At 42.0% G+C, this 22971-nt stretch overlaps 1 protein-coding gene across 4 annotated transcripts in view; it reads left to right on the forward strand.

The window, feature by feature from the left end:
* Positions 1–22571, forward strand: part of LOC307103643 (guanylate-binding protein 6-like) — a 65281-nt gene extending 42710 nt beyond the window's left edge. For 3 of the 4 annotated variants that reach the window (XM_079778085.1, XM_079778087.1, XM_079778086.1), the window contains 8 exons: positions 14320–14429; positions 14694–14890; positions 15247–15489; positions 17315–17595; positions 18358–18570; positions 19318–19420; positions 19703–19881; positions 21476–22571. In XM_079778085.1, the coding sequence (XP_079634211.1) occupies positions 14320–14429; positions 14694–14890; positions 15247–15489; positions 17315–17595; positions 18358–18570; positions 19318–19420; positions 19703–19881; positions 21476–21562 (1413 nt within the window). In that variant the 3' untranslated portion in view covers positions 21563–22571. The remainder of the gene's footprint in view (positions 1–14319; positions 14430–14693; positions 14891–15246; positions 15490–17314; positions 17596–18357; positions 18571–19317; positions 19421–19702; positions 19882–21475) is intronic. The other variant, XM_079778084.1, reaches the window with a different exon arrangement.
* The last annotated feature ends 400 nt before the right edge of the window (positions 22572–22971 follow it).

Genomic DNA, 22971 nt, shown 5'->3' on the forward strand with positions numbered 1-22971 from the left:
CAAAGTTTGGAAACCTGAAGTGAGAAAAATATTTCTAAGCCAAAGTCACGATGGAGAGACTCCACTAATGTGGGGCTAGGCCTTTAACCAAAATGCAGAAAGTCGGTGCAAATAAAATCACTGTCCCAGGTCTGATCCTGCAGAGACTAATGATTAGTACCCAGCTCTGGCTCAGAGTTCACATTGGGGCTCTGGCAGCTGTAGCTCTCTGACTTTGTCAAGAGTAAATCTCCTTAAATCTTTGATTTTCCTTTGGTCTTACTTATCTTATCATTTGAACATACATGAGCTTTTCCCACCTCTTTGCTGGTAAGTGTTTATTTAACAACCAGCCTCCTGGGGGTGGGGAAGTTGAAAAAGCCTTGCCTTGTAATACTTGCCAATAATCTAAATGCCCCACCATAGCTGAGTCCAAGCTCCCAAAGTGAAGTCAGGAAACCCGGGGTTTGGAATTCAACAGTCAGCTCCTGTGGGCTGGTGTGAGCTGGCTCTAGCACACAACTGGATCGTTCCCTTGAACTTCCCTGTTGTTTAGTTTTTGTTTTGCTTTTGATTTACTACGAATTCCTATGGTCAACCTCAATTTGTGCTTTAGTTTCCTCATTGGTAGCATGGAGATAGTTATAAACCTATCCCACAGCGTTGTTTTGAGTACTAGATAAGATAATGTAGACTGCCTTGTGTATGTATAATAAGTACTCAGACCACACTATCCTGGGCAAAGTGCTTGATTTTCAGAATCAGCCTGGAAGCTTGCCCAGAGGGTGTCTGCGGGAGGGCCATGCATCAGAACTCCAGAGCTCAGAGGGGTCTGAGCAGATCACCCTCAGCAGTGAATCTGAGGGTCGGATTATTCCCTGAAAGAACTTTCAGCAGAGAGCAGGTTTCGGGCCAGACAGCATGGCCTGGGAAAGAGGTGCAATCCTCCCCAACTCCCACAAAGAGGAGGAGCCCCTTCCCCCACTTGTGGAATGGCTCTGATCTGGAAATCTGCCCCCGGAACTGGACATCTGGCCTGGTGGAAGCCTTGGGAGATGCCTCTCCTAGGGGGAGCCAGCTGTGCTGAAAGATTAGAGAGCCAAGCAGGGCTGGGTTTCTTTGGTTTGTTTGTTTTTATCCCCTCCTGCTTGAGGTGGTGATAAGGAGGTGCTAGTGACCCAGGCAGAGATGTGTCATTAAGAAAGTGCCTGCCTATCCCTTCCACAAGCTAAGAGCACAGAGCCCCAAAGCCAGTCTGTTTAAATCATCCTAACCAGGACCCCTGCTCACAGAGTCCAGTTCCCTGGGGGAAGGGAAAGCAGTCCTGAAGCTGACTCAGCCCCTGGGCTAGGGAGGCCCCACCCACGGAGTACTTGGGGATCTGCCCTGCAGGGCTTCAGTCAGGTTGCCCAGGGCTAGGCAGGGACAGCAACTCACCAGAGAACTGCCAGGGAGGCCAGAGGCCACACACCAAGTGGCCAGATCCAACAACATTGGAGTAAAATCCAGCAAGCTCCACCAACAGCAAATGCAAAAGTTTTTTTTTTTTTTTTTTGAGGGGTTTGGTTTTTCTTTCTTCTCTCTCTCTCTCTCTCTCTCTCTCTCTCTCTCTCTCTCTCTCTTTCATATTCTCTTATTGCTATCTTTCATTCAGTCTATTTGTTTTCTCTTTCTCTTTACTTTTATAAAATTTTTAATTTAAATTTTTTCCTTTCTCTTTTCTTTCCCAGTTTTCTTTTCCTATTCTATATTTTATTGTATTCATTATTATTACTTTTTAGGTTATTATTTTATTCATTTTTTTCTATCTTTTATTTTTATAGTTATCCTGTTGTATCGTAAATCAGTGAGCTAGATACAAGATGCCTTAACAAGCCAATTAATTAGGAGTCATCTTTATTACGTGCAGGTTCAGAGCAGAATATCTCTGTCAAATTCTGAACAAACAAAGGAAGAAGCATTCTCTTTTTATATCTTGTCAGTTCTTTGTGTATGTTACTTTTGCAGATAACTTGTAACCTTGAGTATATATCATATCTATACAGACAACTTATAACCTTGAGTACATATCATATCTAACAAACACCTGGCATGAGAATATTATCAGTATCAGCATATCAGCCCCTTATGTTAGATGGCTAGCTTGCAAGGTCAGACAGTTAAGTTTATCTTTTCTATTATTAAAGCTAAAAAACAAAGTTATTTTACAGAATAAGAGACTGTCTAAAAATGACAGAGTTTACAATGACAGAGTTTACAGAACAAGGGACTATTTAACAATAGCAGAGAATTTCAAACAGTTTTAAACAGCAGTTTTTCCAAAAGAGGGATTATTATGCTTCATTACCCATTGGTTTTATGTATAAGAGTCAAATCATTGACTCTTGTGGGTTATTGTTGGGGAGGGAGTTATAGTGACCCCTGAGAACTATAAGCTTGATGGAATTAATTTTCTGTTGAATAAAGTTAGTAAACCAGTTTATAGGACAGGATCCCAGACTGAGAGCCAGGAGTACATGCAAGAGAGTCTTAGCTTTAGTGGGTCTGATGAAGAGTCCTGGATTTTCTATTCTGCTGGTGCTGCCTTAAGCCGGATGTGATGAAGCCACATCGGGATCCCATCGACCTTGACTGCGTGGGGGTGGTCAAGATGATGGTGTGTGGTCTTCTTTAGGTAGGAGTTAGTCTTTGTGTGGTAAATTTCTTAACCCCAGAGTCACCAGAGTGGAAGGGACGAACCGGATCAGAAGTTAGTATAGGCAGCACGTCTCAGGCGTGCTTCTGGACTGCTCTTTGGGTGAACTGTAAAGACTGTAAGAACTTGAGTAAAGATTGGTTATGGATTTTAGCTTTCCTAGGTTGGGTATATAGTACTTATCTTTTAGAAGTTCTGCAAGCTGCCGAAACCGGTTTGGCTCAGTGGATAGAGAGTCGGCCTTTGGACTGAAAGGTCCCAGGTTCGATTACAGTCAAGGGCATGTACCTGGGTTGCGGGCACATCCCCAGTAGGGGGTGTGCAGGAGGCAGCTGATCGATGTTTCTCTCTCATTGATGTTTCTAACTCTCTATCCCTCTCCCTTCCTCTCTGTAAAAAATCAATAAAATATATTTAAAAAAAAAAAAAAGAAAAGAAGTTCTGCAAGCTTAGCATGGTTCCATGTAAGCTGGTGAGGTGGGTAGGTCAGGGTCTGGAAGGGTCACTAGAATCTGTAGAGGCCCCCACTAGTTTTAGGGCAGCCCCCCGAGGCTGATTCATCCACAGCTTGGTTCCCTCTTGCTTTTGGGGAGTCCCCTTTCTGGTGTCCCTTACAGTGGACCAATGCTACTACCTTAGGTAGCCAAATGGCTTCCAGTAGTGCCAGAATCACTTCTTTATTTTTGATGTCCTTCCCGGCTGAAGTCAAGTCTCCATTCCTTGTAAATAGCACTGTGTGCATGAGCTGTTGCAAACACATGCCTGCTATCAGTATAAATTGTTACTGATTTGTCTTTTGCCCACCGGAGAACCTAAATAAGGGCAATTAAGTCGGCCTTCTGTGCTGACGTCCCCTGGGTGAGTGCCTGAGACCAGATGGTTTGGCCTAAGCCCCTTATCTATATACATAGAGGTGGAAAGAGTTAGTTACATTTGGTAGTGCCAGTTGGCCCATCGTCCTTGCTCTGCTCATATCTGCCTTACTGCCTAATATATCCCCTCAAGGATTCTGGCTCTGAATTCTTTCAGGGAAAATGGATGTCGGTGGGCTCCTCTGACTACTTCCATGCTGAAGGGGAATGGAGTTTTCTTTCAGAGCCAAGAGATCCTTGCTATCTGTCAGGGACAGTGAGGCCTGGGCATAGAAGGAGGTGGGCTTGTGACCTGGCAGAGACAAACTGTATTATAAAATTTAGTATTATTGAGCAATTAGAATAGCAAGAGTTACAACAAATGGTCTGGTGGAAGGGAAAGAAAACATTTCAGCTCTAATAACTTTTATTGAAATAGAATTTTTATCCTTAAAATTACCCTTATGTATTTTAAAAGAGCTAAATTAAGACCAATTTATCTATTGCATTCAATTTGGCCTGATTGTTTGCATAAATATAATAAGAATGGTAACTGACAATTTTTGCCAGAATTTCATGATTGAATCTTAATGTGCACCATAGGGCAGGGAAGCCAAGCCATCCGGCTGCCGTCAGGCCTGCCTGCGGTATCTGCTGAGTTGGGTGAATTCCTCTCCTGCAGTGGCTCTACCAGGGCCCATTCCCTAGGCTTCAAGGCCCATCTCAGTAGCCCTCCTACTCCTCACGGCCTAGAGTGTGTGGGCGTCCCCGTGGGACACAGAGGTGCCCTAATTGATCTCCTTCTACTCTGACCAACCGCCAGTGGTGGTAGGGTATGGGCCTGATGCTCCAGCGCCATCTATTTTCAGGGCTACCAAGCAGGATACCAGGCTTTCTCTGTGGCACTCTTATTGGCTTCAAGTCTTCAGAGTTCAGACAGGGCTCTTTAAAGCATGATACTCCAGCCAAAGTTTTCAGTCAATAAAACCACTATTGGAAACCAGTCTTATTGAATTTATGCAAAGAAATACATTTCCTTGATTTGTTTATTAAGTATTGCTAAATTTTGGAGGGATTATATAAAGAGAAAAATATACTGACCTGCTTTAAGATCTGATTTTCCTTGCTTGTTCTTGCTATGGACTTTTCAGAGTAATATTTTTCTAAATGTATTATAATAAAATAGTAACTGCCTTTAAATGACAAAAAAAATTTAAAATATGTAGCTCCCTTTTAGAATAGCTAATATCTATAATAATAAAAGCCTAAGCGACCATCGCAACCAGATGGACGACCGAACAGGCTGCGTGGGGCAACTAGGCTTGCAGGGGGGTTGGTGAGGGACAACCAAACGACTGAACAAGCAGGCTGTGTGCGGCGACCAGGCCGGTGGAGGTGGGGGGTTAGTGAGGGGCAGCCAAATGACTGAGCAGCAGGCTGCGGGGGCAACCAGGCTGGCAGGGGGGTTAGTGAGGAACAACCAAGCGACCAAACAACAGGCTGTGTGGGGCAACCAGGCCTGTGGCGAGGGGGGGGGGCAGTGAGGGGCTACCAGGCCAGCAGAGGAGGGCAGTGAGGGGTGACCAGGCTGGTGGGGAGGGCAGTTGGGGTTGACCAGGCCAGCAGGGGGGGAAGTAAGGGGTGACCAGGGTGGCAGGGGGGGCAGTAAGGGGCAGCCAGGCAGGCAGAGGGGGCAGTTGGGGGCAACTAGGCCATCAGGGGTGGTAGTTGGGGGTGACCAGGCCAGCAGGGGGTCAGTTAGGGGTGATCAGGCAGGCAGGCCGGTGAACAGTTAGGAGCCAGTGGTCCTGCATTGTGAGAGGGATGTCTGACTGCCGGGTTAGGCCCAATCTCGAGGATCAGGCCTAAACTGGCACTTGGACATCCCCCGAGGGATCCTGGATTGGAGAGGGTGCAGGCTGGGCTGAGGTGACTCCCCCATGCATGAATTTCATGCACCCGGCCTCTAGTATGGCTATAATAATGACACTTAGTGTGGGAAACTGGACACTCCCAAATACTACCAAGGTCTGTAGATTAGTACAGGTCTATAGTAATTGCTAGCAGCTGTATTCAAATCTGTAAGAGAATCAAAGGTTAATATAACATATTAACATATAGAAGTACAATATTGGCACTGTGGCCACTTTAGGCAGCCAAATTTTCTGCTACTAAACATGACAAATGGTAGGGCTATACAAACATTTTAGGGAGCTGACTAAAGTCTATTTTTGACCTTCCCATACAAAGAAAAATTGTCCATGACTTTTTAAAGCCATGTTCATAAGAAGAAGGCATCAGCCAAGTCCATCATGAAGGGCATTGCTCTAATGCCATGTAGGGTGATCTATGCTCTTGGCTATAACCGGCACCTGGGAGTCACCTTGCACAGTTTTCTGCAAGCCACTGTCAGGTCTTGAGTGAGGCGGTCAGTTCTTCTCTCTAGCTGCAAACACAGTCTGTCCAATATTCCTAAAATGCATTCTGGCATGGGAGAAAGCTGTTTGCTGCACCCAGGCAGCTTAACCCCTACACAACCGGGCTCACACCTCTGCCCAGAAAACTGCAGTCTACAAGTTCAACATGCACCCTCCGGTCCTCCTAACCCAATGGAGTCTTGGCCAGTCCCTCAGTCAGACTCCTCCTCTCCGGGACAGTCTGAAAGTCCTGAGCCACTTTCAGCTCTTTGGTTCAGGGAGACTGCCTTCCCTCCGCCCTCTCAGGCTCCTAGCTTGGCTCCTAGCAGTGAGCCAAATATTGCCGGGGCTTCAGGGAGAGACAAGTTTGCACATAGCAAAGTGCCCCTGTGGCGGCTTGGGCATCAGGCCCTTGCCTTCCCACCTATCCTCTTTCCTGGCAGAGACCTCAGCCTCCTCTGCAGGCTCCCTTGCCAAAATGGGGCATCTAGCGCCTCCCTAACCGGGTGTCTTGCCCACTCCTTGGTCTAAGGGGTTAATTCCATTAATTGCTTACTGTACCAGCAGCTGTTTTTGAAGTTTTAACCCTTTCAGTATATTTGCAACCAGGAAATTTTTACCAGCTCTATTGCCAGCTGCTTTCACAGATCCCAGGGCTCATTACTTATCTCCCTTTGACCAGCAAACCAAACTGCTTAAGTGTTTTATTGCAGGTTGTAAAACACTCATAATTCATTGGGCAGCAGCTCGGGTGTCAGGTCACTGCCTGGCATCCCCGGCTTCTTGCTGCAGCTTCTGCTTCTCTGGGTGGCTGCAGGCCAGTTAGGCACCCAGCCCCTCCACCTTCTTTCACCTGGTTTCCCAGGGGCTGAGTCTTTTATCTGTATAGCAACCAGCTCTAAATCACCAGGGTGGCTGTGGGCTTCAGCTCTACCTCTCCACTACCTGGCTCCTGGGAGTTCAGTTTTTCCCGAGCTAGGCCTGCTCCTGTCCTGGCTGTTTATTTTATTAGTTCCCCCTAAGTACTTTGGCATAACTATTTACCCTCTGTTTAGGGATGCAGAATGTAAATTATTTACTTTGCCTGGCTTACTGGCCTGTATTATTTAATCAATTTTCTTTTAACCTTTTTTTTTCCTTTTTATTACATATACAACCTTTACAAATTTCATACTTTCAAACCTTTATTCTATATCCTTCAAAAATGCATATCCATGCCTCAGTCCTTCTATTATGTATAACTAGAAGCCCGGTGCACGAAATTCGTGCACGGAGGGGGGTTGTCCCTCAGCCCAGCCTGTACCCTCTCCAATCTGGGACCTCTCGAGGGATGTCCGACTGCCCGTTTAGGCCTGATCCCGGTGGCCTAAATGGGCAGTCGGACATCCCTCTCACAATCCAGGACTGCTGGCTCCCAACTGCTTGCCTGCCTGCCTTCCTGATTGCCCCTAACCACTTCTGCCTGCCAGCCTGATCAACCCCTAACCACTCCACTGCCAGCCTGGTTGATGCTTAACTGCTCCCCTGCCAGCCTGTTTGCCCCCAACTTCTCTCCTCTGCCAGCCTGGTCACCCCTAACTGTCCTCCCCTGCAGGGTTGATCACCTCCAACTGCCCTCCCTTGCAGGCCTGGTCACTCTCAACTGCCCTCCCTTGCAGGCCCGGTGCCTCCCAACTGCCCTCTCCATCTTGTAGTTGCCATCTTGTGTCCATATGGGGGCAGGATCTTTGACCACATGGGGGCAGACATATTGTGTGTTGGAGTGATGGTCAATCTGCATATTACTCTTTTATTAGATAGGATAGAATGCATGGGTGGGGGCCAGCTGCTTTGCCCTGAAGGGTGTCCCGGATCAGGTGGGGGTTCCCTTGGGGCGTGGGGCAGCCTGGGCAAGGGGCCTGAGGTGGTTTGCAGGCCGGCCACGCCCCCTGGCAACCCAAGCAGAGGCCCTGGTATCTGGAATTTATTTTCCTTCTACAATTGAAACTTTGTAGCCTGGAGCGGAGCCAAGCCTGCTTGCTCCCTCCGGCCAGCAGCCATTTCTGTTGCAGTTAATTCACCTTCTATAATTGAAACTTTGTAGCCTTAAGTGGAGACCTGGGCCCAGCCAGGGTGTGCGGAAAGCTTTGCTTCCCCTTTTGCTGCCGGCAACCCTGGCCTGCTCCCTCAAGCTCCGTTCTGCCACCATTTCTGTTTGAATTTGTTTACCTTCTATAATTGAAACTTTGTAGCTTGAGTGGAGGCTTAGGCTTGCAACAGCTTGTGGAAAGCTTGGCTTGCTCTGTTACCTAGGAAACCTTGCTCTCTGTGGCTGTAGCCATCTTGGTTGGGTTAATTTGCATACTTGCTCTGATTGGCTGGTGGGTGTGGCTTGTGGGTGTGTTGATGGTATGGTCAATTTGCATATTACCTTTTTATTAGGTAGGATTCTTCACTTTTAGAAACCTTAATTTTTCAATGATTACCAAAAAGTAAACAGTCAGCATTTCTTAGGTTAACATTTATGAATACACTTTACACATACTCTTACTTTCAAAAAAATATACCTTCAACAAAATACAAGAGACATTCTATGATAAAACTAACAGCAGGTAAATTAAAACTTGTCTAGTAAAAACTGCTACATTCTTCCTTATGCAATTTCTAGTATATTGTATTGGTCTAATTTAGTTCAAAAATATTTCTTTTTGAAAGAGAGATATATTTCTTAAAACTTAAACCAGTTGTAACATTAAAGATATTATATCTTAAAATTCCTTTGCTGAATATTCGGACACAGCCCAAGAAGTACCCAGTAACCCCACCCTGTCAGGCTCGGACAATGAGATTTTCTTTATGTGTATTGGAAGAGTTAAAGAGAATAAAATGGGGCAGGGAAATATTTATTGTGCTTTGCCTAAAGCTTGTGGCCTTGAGTTCAGCATAGCTCAGATAAGCAAAAATTAATAAAAACCTGTCTATTTCTGCCCTTCCCATTGACACCCCCCCTTTTTGCATTAACCATTTACTCTGTCCTTAGCAGGGGAAACAAGGCAAGTGGTCTAAGATCCTGTATAATTAGGTTGTTTTACACGTAAGGACACATTCTTCTCTAACAGTTGCTTTCCCTCACAGATTTTTCCTTCTTTACTCTAAGCCTCTAGAGCAGTGGTTCTCAACCTGTGGGTCGAGACTCCTTTGGATGGTCAAATGACCCTTTCACAGGGGTCGCCTAAGACCATCAGAAAACACAGATATTTACATTACGATTCATAACAGTAGCAAAATTACAGTTGTGAAGTAGCAACAAAAATAATTTTATGGTTGGGGGTCACCACAACATGAGGAACTGTATTAAAGGGTCACGGCATTAGGAAAGTTGAGAACCACTGCTCTAGAGGATCTCAAATCCTCCTCCTAATTACTTTTGATCTCTCTGACCATCCCTGGTCCCCTAGCCTAGGGCTTCTCTATCTCAGCAGGCTGAAAGCCTATTACCCTACCTAGCGAATCCCACCGCCTCTACCCTGTCTCACACCCACTCTGGAGCAGTTTTCAGCTCTCTTCCTCCCCCAGTCAGAGCAGATGCTGTCCCTAATAGAGACCTCCTGTAAATCTATCAGGAAGGGCAGCAAGTTGCAGGTCTCAGGACCACATGATTCTCTGCTTGCTAGAAGGGCTGGAAAAGGAATCCCACAAAGCAGTTCATTATGAAAAGTTAGCAGAAATCACCCAGGAAAGTCATAAAAATCTGGCAGTCTTTCTCTCTCGCCTGACACAGGCCATGAGAAAATGTACTAATCTTAACCTAACAAGCCTCAGCAGGGGAGAAAAGGGTAGTGGTCTAGCCTTTGTTTAAACTTCTCTGGGCTACAACCTTTATAAATGTGTACCTTTAAATCAACCCTAGAATTCCAAAATTTCAACCTAATACAGCAAAATCATAAAACAGGGAAGAGCAAACCAAAGCCCCCACTGTACAAATATAGACAGAAATTTTATTAGCTAAGTGAGCTGATTCCCTCCTTGACAGAGAGCAAATGTCCCTGAGAAAAATAAATCTCAGCAGCACTGCTTAGGACTTTTGCAGTTTGTCATTGCGTTCAGCCTTAAATAAATCAAATCTTTTAGCCAGATGTGTCAACAGAAGTACCGGATAACACAAAGTAGCTTTCGCTTTTATGCAGGCTCTCACACTTACATTTATAGACCAGTTAATGGACAGATAATTATGCCGAGACAGACAGACAAACTTCTGTACTCATACTCTTTCAGTAGACAAGCACTCTTGGGAGTTAAGCAGATAACTGGAACACTGCCCAACTCCCCTGATGGATGTGGGGGCACCCCTGGCACCCACGCCCCAGGACAAGCACTCTTGGGAACTAAGCAGATAACTGGAACACTGCCCAACTCCCCTGATGGATGTGGGGGCACCCCTGGCACCCACGCCCCAGGACAAGCACTCTTGGGAACTAAGCAGATAACTGGAACACTGCCCAACTCCCCTGATGGATGTGGGGGCACCCCCACCACCCATGCCCCAGAACAGGATTCTCAACGTCTCAGTGAGAACCTCACTGGAGAAGTTACAACTGTGTCCAGTCCTTCTCTCAGGACAAGAAGACTAGTCAAACAGGCAGAAAAGTGAACTCAAAATTCCTTAATCAAATTTGAATTCACTTACCTCCAGAGGCTTTTCCCGATAACTCCAAAAGAATGCAGGGGCAAGTCAGGTGTCTCTCGTCTGGCTGTCACAACCACTGAGAAGCATCTCCAGGGCCCCGGAACTTCATCAGGTGATACCTTCCATAGAGATGCTCAGGGCCTGGCATCCAGGCAGGGCAATTCGTCCATTCCAGGTGTCTGAGACCAGGTGCCAGTAGGCACCTCTCTCTTATCTTGCTGGGGCCTCCAAATGTTGTGTTGTAAATCAGTGAGCTAGATACAAGACACCTTAACAAGCCAATTAATTAGGAGTCATCTTTATTACGTGCAGGTTCAGAGCAGAATGTCTCTGTCAAATTCTGAACAAATGAAGAAGCATTCTCTTTTTATATCTTTTCAGATCTTTGTGTATGTTACTTTGGCAGATAACTTGTAGCCTTGAGTACATATCATATCTAACGAACACCTGGCATGAGAATATTATCAGTATCAGCCCCTTATGTTAGATGGCTAGCTTGCAAGGTCAGACAGTTAAGTTTATCTTTTCCATTATTTAAGCTAAAAAACAAAACAAAGTTATTATACAGAATAAGAGACTGTCTAAAAATGACAGAGTTTACAATGACAGAGTTTACAGAACAAGAGACTATCTAACAATAGCAGAGAATTTCAAACAGTTTTAAACAGCAGTTTTTCCAAAAGAGGGATTATTATGCTTCAATCCTATTTCTGGTCTCGTCCTTCTTTGCTTTCATATTCTCTTTTTTTTTTCTCCTTTATTTCTTTTGGACTTGTGTCTTCTAGTATTCTTTCATGCATTGGTGTTTTTTATTTGTTGTTTTTTTTGTTTTGTTTGTTTTTTTGTCTTTTTGATATGGTTGTTTTTATTGTTGTGGTTGTTTTTAAAAAAATATGAAAATATGTTGTTTTGGTTTTGATATTTACTGCTGTGTTGCTGACAATTACCTGAAAGAGAAGTTGGGGTGCTTCACTGGGCTGGAAAAAGTTTAGCTAAATCAGAAAGCAGGTCTAATTAAGCAAGTTTAATCTATATCTATAAAAGGCTAAATTGACTCATGCATGTGCAATACATATAAAGCTCTCGCTGGTGCCAATCGCACTCATATTGTAGATCACGCAGGGAGAGAGTAAAATATTTAACTGTGGCAGTGTTTGACTGTATTCTGCGCAATGAGAAAACATGAAGTCATTTTCAAGGTCCACCATTTCTTACTTGTTTTCACTTGGGTCAAGTTTCTAAGCTAAGTCTCCATTTTCTGGCTAATGAAAAGAAAATGGATTTCACCGAGTCTCCTATCTACCTACTCCAGGACTTCTGTGAGGATCAAATGAGAGGAGACACAGGAAAATGCTTCACAGACATTTGGTTAAAGTGTAAAATGTTTGCACCTGGCTATAAAGCAAGTCGTGTTCCTGGGCTGAAGAAACTCCAGGGAGAGGAAGCCAGGCATTGCTATGTGACGTCATTACCCAGTGCCCATAGCCACCGTTTCCAGGCTGGGCTGGGCTTGGGCCACATTTTGTGCCATGGGTTCTCAACAGCATCAGCTGCGATTTGGTGGGTTGTTACTCCAGGTTGGTGGTGGGGCCTGTGTCCCACTTGGGGGAAGCTGAGTGTTGCTTTGTGGGTGCCAGGTCGTGGTGCTGTTTCTCGGTAAATGGCTAATGCACATCACGGCAGCTCCTGTGTTGAGCATCTGCCCATGGTAGTCAGTGTGCATCATAGTGACCGGTCAGACAGTCAGACACTCAGCATATTAGCCTTTTATATAGAGAGATATACATAATCCAAGGACACAGATAATAGTGTGGCTAAGGCTTCGGGTGGGGCAGGGTCTGGGTGGAGGGGGGAAGTGGGGTAAAATAAGGGACATATATAATATTGACAACAATAAAAAATAAACTTTAAGAAAAAAAGCATCTAATGAGCCGGGATCCAGAGAGACAAGTCATCCCAAATCTGAGGAAAATGCCATACAGTACATAAAATTCATGTAGACAAAAATTTTATTTTACATAGAGTTTAATGCATGTTTTATAATTGATTAATATTTATAAACAAACAAATGCTAGTTTAATCAGAACAAACTTTCTTTTTTAGAGTAGGTAGACTTTTCCTAAAAATTAATGTCCTTATATAACTTGTTTGGAAAAAAAAACTATACTATATTTGCCATTTTGTAAATATGATAGGATAATTAATGCTACATGTTATACAAACCTCCAAATTTCAGTGACTTTTTTTTTACAATTAAATGTCTTTATTGCAAAGCTGCATATATTTTTAAATTAAAATAGGACATTTATGAAGATAATAAAATATTAATGTTGACTTAGATTACCATATATAATGATGACAAAAGTCTGAGAAGTCTGAGAAATGTAGGTTGATGAAGACAATTTGAGTCAAAGATACAACTCTTTACAACATTTTTTTCACTGCTGCTAAGAGAGATTGGAAACATTCTGTGACTATAGAGAAGCCGGCCTTTCTTGGTGAGTGCAGCAAGTCTTGTGTTCTTTACATGTGGAGGGATCGTCCTGCAGGAGCTGAGCACTGTGTACAGCATGTGGAGGAGGAGGAGTCCAGCCCAAGGATGCACCACTGGTCTCAGGGATCCTCAGGTGGAGGCAGAGGCAGGTGGCACAGCTGGCAGCAGGAGAGGCCTGAGTGGAGAGGAGGGAAGAACGCTGCTTTAGGACCCAGGTCCACCCCTGAGGAGGGGGCCAGCCAGGCGGGTTTGGAACAGCAGCTTGTGAAGTGGAGATTTTCACGGCCTCTTCCAGGGAACTGAGGGTCTTTAGCATCTCCACCATCTCCTCCTCTTTTCTGGAGCATTTGGATCTCTCTCCCTTCAGTTTGTGAACCAGGGATGTAATTTCCTGCTTCAGCGTCCAGTAGGTTGTGGTCACCTTTCTGCAAGTGTCAGCAAGGCTGGGTATATTTAATGACTCTTTCTCACGCCTAGTATTGTCTAAGGATGACTCTATCCCCGGCACTTCTCTTTAGCCATGCTCAACTTAATGAGTTGGCATTTCTCCTCCACCTGTCCGGCCAGTGCCTTTGCCAGGTGCACTTCACGTCTTTTCTAAGGTCGACTCTGAACAGACAGAACAAATTTGATTATAACTATGAGACCCACCAAGAAGCCGATGACAGGTAGACACACCAATATCTCCCATTGGAGGACATAGACAGGGAGGCATGGACTCTGGCCATTGGGCAGCAGCCCCATGCCCTCCTCACCCAGCTTCCCAAGAATGGGCTTTTGAGCCTAATTCTATGGAGGACCACAGCGCCTCCATAGACCATCAATACAGGAGTGCCGGGTCACCATGGAGCCTCCAGACACAACAGAACCAATGACACCCCAACATCCCACCTGGAATCAGCCAGCAAGGGCTATCCTCATTGGTCATCAGTGATATGGTTGAGATAGAGGAAGATTTGTAAACACAAATGCCAGATGTCCAATTACATTCAGTAGTCATCACCATGTATGTTTTTGTATCAGTAATAAATTAAAGTATAGTGAAAATAGCATAAAAAATTATCAATGTTAATGACAGAACTATTCTATTCAAAGTTATATGTTTCTCACAATCATTTTTGTTTGTTCATTTAACATTGTAGGTCAGGGGCTTATTTTTAATGATTTCTCGTCTGGGAATGCCATGAGACATGACTTACATTTGTTTTGACTTCTAGGGTGACCAGAACAATGATGCTCAGATCTTTGCACTGGCAATACTATTGAGTAGTACCTTTGTTTACAACACCATGAACAAAATTGACCAGAGGGCTATCGATCTATTGCAGTATCCTTTTATGATCCAGGATGGCACCAAAGCCAGAGAAAACTCTTCTATGCACCAGCTGTGTTTATGAACCTTTTGAATCAAACACAAAAATAAAAACATGATAAACATTAAAAGTACAAGAAAAACAGCCCTTATACTTACTGATGTTATGAAGAATTGGTTACAATTAAAAGAGAACATAATGATATAGGGATGTAAGGATTGCAATATGGGCTTAGATGCAGTCCTATTTCCAACCAGTTTTCCTTAATTATATCTCAGTTATGTAATAGAACTGTCAAATCATCTCAGGACAGTATCTCCACCTGATCTTGATGGGGTTGAAGATGCAGCTGATGCTGTGAGCTTCTGTCCAGACTTAGTGTGGACTGTGAGAGATTTCTACCTATCCCTGGAAGCAGATGGGAAACACATTACAGCAGATGACTACCTGGAGAACTCGTTGAAGCTGAAAGAAGGTAACAGGGACTTCAGTTTTGGAAAGAGAGAGAAAAGTAACATAAGTATATCTCTGTATGTAAGTGGTTACATTTATAGTTTCCTATATTTAATCACTTGGTTAAACTGCCAAGTAAATAATGAACACTACTAATTTAAAGTGAACTATTAGATTCAATATGAGATTGTATTACTCAATGTTCTTGGAGCAAATTACTTTCTTTCTTCCTTACCATGATGGGTTACCTTTTAATGTTTTGCTTAGAGTTTGTGGAGATGTATTGAAATAGATAACATCAGGCAAATTTATTCATGGGAAATACATTAAAATGAATGCTAGTTCTATACTAAATAAAGCCCTTTCTTGCTTCTCCAGACACTGATGAAAATCATCAAAATTTCAATTTGCCCCGTCATTGCATACAGACATTCTTTGCAAGAAAAAAATGCTTTGTCTTTGACTCGCCCACTCACCGGAAGAAGCTTGCCCATCTTCCAACACTGCATAACGATGAACTGGATCCTGACTTTGTGCAACAAGTGGAAGATTTCTGTTCCTACATCTTTCACCATTCCAAGACAAAAACTCTTTCAGGAGGCATCAAGGTCAATGGATCTCGTGAGTATCTTCCTTAGGATTTTCCTTCAACTCAACATAAAGAATGGGGCTTTTAAAAGTTTCTCCTTTCACTGTCAATGTTGAAAATCCTTCATCAGTTACGACCAAGAAAATTATATGAATCACATTATTAAGTTCCAGTGAGTACCCAAAACATTCCTACTGATTTTTTTAGTAATGCCTCTAAAGTAGTATAAATTAGCAATATCATCTGACGAAAGGTCAAGTTAAAGAGTTCTATTCATAAGTGGTCCATTGTTGGACTAGACTAACCACATGAGTTGACAACATTTGTTCCATGAATATAGTGGATACTTATTATATGTCACAGCCTTAGATAAGCACAAGATAACATATAGGTTCTCTGTAAAAAATGAAACTTACTTGAAACAAACATTAAACAAACAGGCTCAAGTTGTCTAGAGCTTTAAAGGAAATCTAAGCAAACATCTTGGACCAGATTTTTTTCTAAAGACACTATGCCTCAGAACTCTATGAATTATTGCTATACTCCTGAGCAATGATTTTCAACCCATGGTGTGTCTCAATAATTCTTTTTAAAAAATATATTTTATTGATTTTTTACAGAGAGGGAGAGGGATAGAGAGTTAGAAACACTGATGAGAGAGAAACATCAATTAGCTTCCTCCTGCACACCCCCTACAGGGGATGTGCCCACAACCAAGGTACATGCCCTTGACCAGAATCAAACCTGGGACCCTTGAGTCTGCAGGCCAATGCTCTATACACACAGCCAAACTGGTTAGGGCTCAATAATTCTTAAAACATGCAATACCTGACTATTTAGTCAGGGGCACTGACTTCTTTTCCTTCAGAATGTCAAATAAAAATATGACAACAGTTAACACAACAATAGCCAGCCGGTATGAATTATTCTAAATTATACCTATTTTTTTGTCAGATCGATAATAAAAAAAACAAACATATTTTAGTGTGCAGCAGAATTTTAGTAATATTTTATGTGTGCCATGAGATGAAAAAGGTTGAAAATCACTGTTCTAGAGGGATGGTGAATGCCAGTGATGGGCAACCTTTTGAGCTTGGTGTGTCAAACTTCGCCAAAAAACTGAGCATAACTCGGGTAGTGTGTCACTTTGAGGAAAAAACATTATTTCGCAAATGTTTCATCCTCAGGAGCAGCAAATGTTTTATCCTCGGCATGCAGCTGCCTCAGCGGCCGCGTGTCATCAGAAATGGCTACGTGTGTCAGTGCTGACACGTGTGTCATAGGTTCGCCATCACTGGGTGAATGCAAGCAAAAGTATGCAAGGGATAAGGAAGACAAATAGGAAAGTTCTAACAAAGAGTAAAGGCGAGCCAGTCTAATTGGCTCACTTTGTGTTTTCAGCTAATACTGATACTAGCTATACATAGTGAAGTGGCAGAGAAAAGAGAATTATGAAGGAAAATGAAACCTGAGGAAGAGGGAAAGAAAGGAAAGAATAAAGAGGCAAAAAAGGCCTATCACAGTCTAATAAAATGAATAGGCATAACTTTAACCATTTCCTCATATCTCAATAGAAAAAGGATGGCATGAGGATGATTACATAGATCTTGATATTTCTTCTTTGAACACTTTCTTTTCCCAAAGAAAGATCTGGTTTCTTAATCACACAATTTTCAAAAAACAAATAAACAAACAAACAAACAAAAACAACCACATATTTGAGCCACTTGAACATTATGCAGAATACTGAAAAAGCTCAGGGAATGCATTGTTAAATTAACTTTCTCAGAACTATCCAATTTTAGAGCATGCCCTCTTTTTCTGCAAATAATGCAAGCATCTCTTTCCTGTGTGAAGGTCTAGAAAGCCTGGTGCTGACCTATGTCAATGCCATCAGCAGTGGGAATCTGCCCTGCATGGAGAATACAGTCTTGGCCTTGGCCCAAATCAAGAACTCCACTGCAGTACAAAAGGCCATTGCCCACTATGACCAGCAGATGGGCCAGAAGGTGCAGCTGCCCACAGAAAACCTCCAAGAGCTGCTGGACCTGCACAGGACCAGTGAGAAGGAAGCCATCGAAGTCTTCATCAAGAATTCCTTCAAGGATGTGGACCGAACGTTCCAGAAGGAATTAGAGGTAATTAATATCCTTTGCTCTAGCTCCTGGCACTTACATGTAATACAGGTATTGCCATGAAATACAAAATGGAGGCTTAAGAAAAGCAGTTCTTACTAGATTGGAAAATAATGACTCTTACTTATATGACTCTCACTTTTATTCTGAAAACAAGCAAACAACATAAAACTACTCTGGGTCGTATGGATTTTAATACTTTCACACACACACACACACAACTCACCATGTTACACCCATGGACTAATTTTTTAAAATTAATCTTATTCTTTAAAAATTGCATTTATAAAGTATTAATTAACTTTCTTTTTATATTAATCAAGTACACAGAATTGCCAAATGGTTCTACTAAAATGTCATGTCTCCAGGTTTAATAGCATCCACTCAAAACATTCTAGCCAGTTATTCCACTGCGCCTCCTTGTTGGGAATCCAAGGCACAGGAAAATACAGAAACAAGAAATGGTTGTAAATGAGGAGGTTGTATACAAAATTAGGGCCTGAGGTTAGGTATATGTAGTCTGAAGATCACATCTAAAGCAGAAATATCAAGAGAAATGGGTTTCAGGAGATTTGGAACACAAAACTAAAGTCATTTTTCTATACCATAACATCCTTGGACCTTTCCTAGGCTTGGTTGGAAGGATATAGTTTTGCTGTTGTTCTCTAGTTTCTAGAAAATCAATAGAGACTCTCTCTGAGAATCATTTATAGAAATACTGAAGTATTGCTAACATATTTTCCATGGGCCTTTGTCCCTTTGAAGACCCTGCTGGAAGCAAAAAAAAATGACTTTCAAAAGCAGAACTTGGAGGCATCATCAGATCGTTGCTCAGCTTTACTTCAAGACATTTTTGGTCCTCTGGAAGCATATGTGAAGCAGGGAGTTTATTCAAAGCCTGGAGGGCACCGCCTCTTCATTCAGAAGAGAGAAGAGCTGAAGGCAAAGTACTATCAGGAGCCCAGGAAAGGAATACAGGTATTCCTTGTTTCATGCATTAATTGTGGGAAATAGTTGGGGGTTTGGAGTGGGGAAGGGCTTCTTTCCAAATCCAGGGAAGACATGAAGAAAGTATTTATACTCTAATGATAGCTGTAGAATTAAACTGAACTATCACCAAAATTGTACTGCAACCATAATCATTCATTGCAACAAAGGGACTTTTTTGGTTACAGAGGACAGAATTGCAGTAATTGAAATGAATAGGAAAAAAGAGTAATTCATTGGCTTACATGAAACATTTAAATTTAGTTGCAACTACAGCTACATTCAGGAATTTAAACAATGGCATCAATTTTCCCCTTCCTGTTTTTCTTTCCAACTCCCACTTAGTTTTCTGTTCTGTTTTCCTACTGGCTTCATTCTCAGGCATGGCAGCAAAGAGGACACCAACATCTCCAAGCTTAAATAGTTCTTTTGCCCTCAGTCTCAGAGGAGAGAGAGCATTTTCCCCAGCATCCATATCAGTCTTTAAAACATCCATGTTGAGCATTTCTCACCTGCACCAAATTCTTTTGTACCGAGTGAACTTGGGGATGCTCTGATTAGCCAGACCAGAGTTTGTGCCCACTCCTGTGACAGAAGAGGCTTGATTGACAGTTCCACTGAGTGCAGGCTGAGCAGTTCTGGGGAGGAAAAGATGCTGGGAAGAACAAGAAATAAAAAGGTTTACAACATCCCACTCACCATTTTCTACTTTTAACTGCATGGTTTTGGGGTTCCTAGGCGGAAGAAGCTCTGCAAAACTATTTACAGTCCAAGGAGTCTGTGAGTGATGCCATTCTACATACAGACCTGGTTCTCACCGCGAAGGAAAAGGAGAGGAAAGGTGAGAGGAAAATGGAAGAAATGCAAGATAGAACTTTCTGTACATTTTCCATTAGTTTGGCCTGGTTTACCTGGGATCTTTAAACTAGAGCAAGAATGGCAAAGATGACTTTTAGCTCTTCAAGCTTTATCTGAGTAGGGTGTGTAATGTCATCTGAAAAGGCAAAATGACCCGAGGGAATTTTCTCTATGAAGCAGTAATAAGCAATGAGCAATAAAAGCAGGAGACAGAAGGAAGGGACACTTTAATCCTAGAGGAGTATGTTATTTTCTTCTTTCTCAGAAGCATATTTGAAAGCAGAGGCTGCAAAGGCTAAACCAGGAAGGTTGGAGGAGATTAAAAGGCAGAACCAGAAAATGATGGAGAGGGAAAGACAACATCAGGAGCAACTGAGACAAATGAAGATAAACAGAGCCCAACAGCTGGCACAGCAACGGATGGCTCTGGAACGTCAGCTCCAGGTACTCATCCGTTATTTCATCTCATCATTTTAATCAGACCTCCCTCTCTGTATTGGTTAGAGCATGAAAAGTGACAAAGAGGGAGAGACAGCATAACTTTATGGCTCAGGGAAAGGACTCTGGAGTCAGACAGCCTGTTAAGAATCCCAGTTCCCATCTTACTAAATATATGGTTTGGGCAAGTTATCTGTCCCTTAGTTTCTACTTGTGGAAAATGGAGACAGTATTCTTTTATAGGGTAATTTCATAATTAAGTGAGTAAATATTTGTGTTTAGATTAGTGCTGAGCACAGAATAAGCACTGTACTTTGTTAAATAAGGATACTTCTAACTCACAGTAGTTAGTCTTTTTTGTTAAGTGGTTAATTGCTATAGACAATCTTTTCCTTTGGTCATAGATTACTTTGTTAAATTGATTTAATATTATGTCCCTGACTTTGCCTCAATTGTCACTGGTTCTGAGGCTTTTAAACTTGCAGAGTTTGTTTCATCCAAGCCCTTATTATCATCATCACTCAATAAGCAGTAGTTCCTACGTAGCAAGTACTGTACAAAGTACTTTAAGCACATTCTCTCATCTAATCTGTTCATTGTGAAGCAGAACCATTATGTCCCCATTTTTCTCATTAAAAACATTAGGTTCCAAATAGATAACTAAATGTCATTGTCACACAGCTTAGAAAGTTATCCAAACTGCCTTCCCAGAGAATGAGAACTGCAGTATTTTTATTTCTGCAAACCTAGTATGAATTATTATGTGAACACTTCCCCAGTGACCAGTCTACCTGTATGTCCTAGTTTTCCAGAAGCTCCAAGACATTTTTGTGAATACAGATCTACACTGAAGGGCAGGATGGTCAACCTGGGATTCTTGCTCTCCTCAGTCTTTCATCCACTCTGCCCTATAACTGTGGAGACCGGAAACAAATTCCCTGACCTAAGGCTCAGATGCATCACCGGATTGTGGTTGTCACTTAGACACCCAGGTGTTGTATTTGCCTTTCCTCAAAGAATTAGATCTGACATTCCTCTGTGTAGAAATGAAAACTGAAGTCAAGATGTGACTCAGGTTGCCCAAGGAGGAAGGGGAAAGGGACCTCAGGATGCAATTCTTGAAACACCAACCCTTGAGGAATTGAGAGATGGTGATGTTTCTGCAGCTAGAGAAAGAGATATGGAGAATTATTCAGGTAGGAAACCAAACATGAGAGTTAAAATGGGCATGAATAAAAAGGAGAATTTAGGGACTGTCCTGTGTTACTGATGGCTTAAAATAAGTGAGGCTAAACACTAGCCGGTTTGGCTCAGTGGATAGAGCAGACTGAAGCGTCCTAGGTTTGATTCTTGTCAAGGGCACATGCCAGGTTGTGGGCTAGATTCCTAGTAGGGGGCATGCAGGAGGCAGCCGATCAATGCTTCTCATCGTTGATGTTTCTATCTCTCTCTCCCTTTCCCTCCCTCTCTGAAATCAATATGTTTTTTAAAAATAAGTGAGGATAGTCAATGATTTTGGCTTATCCTCCCCACCCTGCACTCCCAGTGATGTGGACATTACTTTTTGTTAAGCTCTTTAGTTTTATTTGTCACTTTTCAGGAAGAGGCAGCCAAGCAGAGGGAGAGAGAAGAGGCTGAAATAAGAAAACTTCGGAATGAGTTGCAGCAACTACGGCAAGCAAAATAATGAAATGATGACTGTATCTTATTCTAAAGCTAAACATCTGAACTTCTTTTCATGTTCACTTTTCACTGAAGATAGAAAGAAACAAGAAAGTATAAAATGTGGGACAATTACCATTTAAATAAAAGTTATAATAATTATATCAAACTTTTGTATTGTTATAAAGTTATCTTTGTAAAGTTGAGGTAATGAAGGCATTAGAATTAAATGAATTGTCTAAGGGCAATGCCACAGAAGGCATTTTGAAGCTAGACACCCACATTCATAATCAACTTGTGATACTCTTTCTGGTCGTAATTAGGAAAACATAGAATATTGAATAATATGTCAAAATATAGGGATTAAGGCTACAGTAATGAAAATAAAAAGCATAGTTACAAAACAGTCTTAAAGGATTTATACAAAAAGCAGACAAATAAATCTCCAGAAAGAAGTGGAGAAAACATGGTATTGATTCTTGAATAAACTGATTATAGATAGAACAGAAAGTCCAAAAAATAGACTGTTGTGAGAATTATATAATTTAAAGATGGACTTTTTCCTAGGTTAAGACAAATGGATGGTCATTTGAACAAAGATAAAGTTAGTAGACCTGGACACAGTAAAAGACATCCAATTTGATGAAAATATTGAAACATAAAAACCATAAAAAATAATTTGAGGGAACCAAATGTATGTTTTCATAAACCTACAGAGGGGAGGCCCTTTGTAAAAGTGACTCAAAACCCAGCTGACATAAATTAACAAAAATAATGTTAAATGTGACTACATAAAAAAATTTTTTATATCCTTACTTTTGTCAAAATAAACACTACAAACAAAATTCTTTAAAAATTGGTAAACTGAACTTGGCTAGCATGGCTCAGAGGTTGAGCATCAACCTATGAACCAGGAGGTCAGGGTTCGATTCCCGGTCAGGGCACATGCCCAGGGTGGGGCTCAATCGCCAGTGTGGGGCATGCAGGAGGCAGCCAATCAATGATTCTCTGATGTGTCTATCTCCCCTCTCCATTCCTCTCTGAAATCAATAAAAAAAATATTTTTTTAAAAATTGTAAATTGGGAAAAATATTTGTAACTAATGTCACAAATAACTAATTTCCCCAATACTTGTATGTAAAGTTCTCTTGAGTGGAAAATGACAAACAATGTTATAAATAAGATACAGAAAAGAAATAGTGTTTAAGCATATGAAAAAATACTCTGCTTTAATCATAATAAGAAAAGTACACTGAGAAATCATTTGTAGTCCATTATCTTGAGAAAAATTCACAAGTTTGACAGTACATTCCACTGTCAAGTTTATGTAGTAATGAACACTTTTATCTTGTTATGGAAATTGTTTAAACATCAAAAGAGAGAAACCTGATGATTTCTATTGAAATTAAAGATTATAGACATCTCACGTAGTAG

This window comes from Cnephaeus nilssonii (assembly GCF_951640355.1).
Source record: "Cnephaeus nilssonii genome assembly, chromosome: 7".
Lineage (NCBI taxonomy): Eukaryota > Metazoa > Chordata > Mammalia > Chiroptera > Vespertilionidae > Cnephaeus > Cnephaeus nilssonii.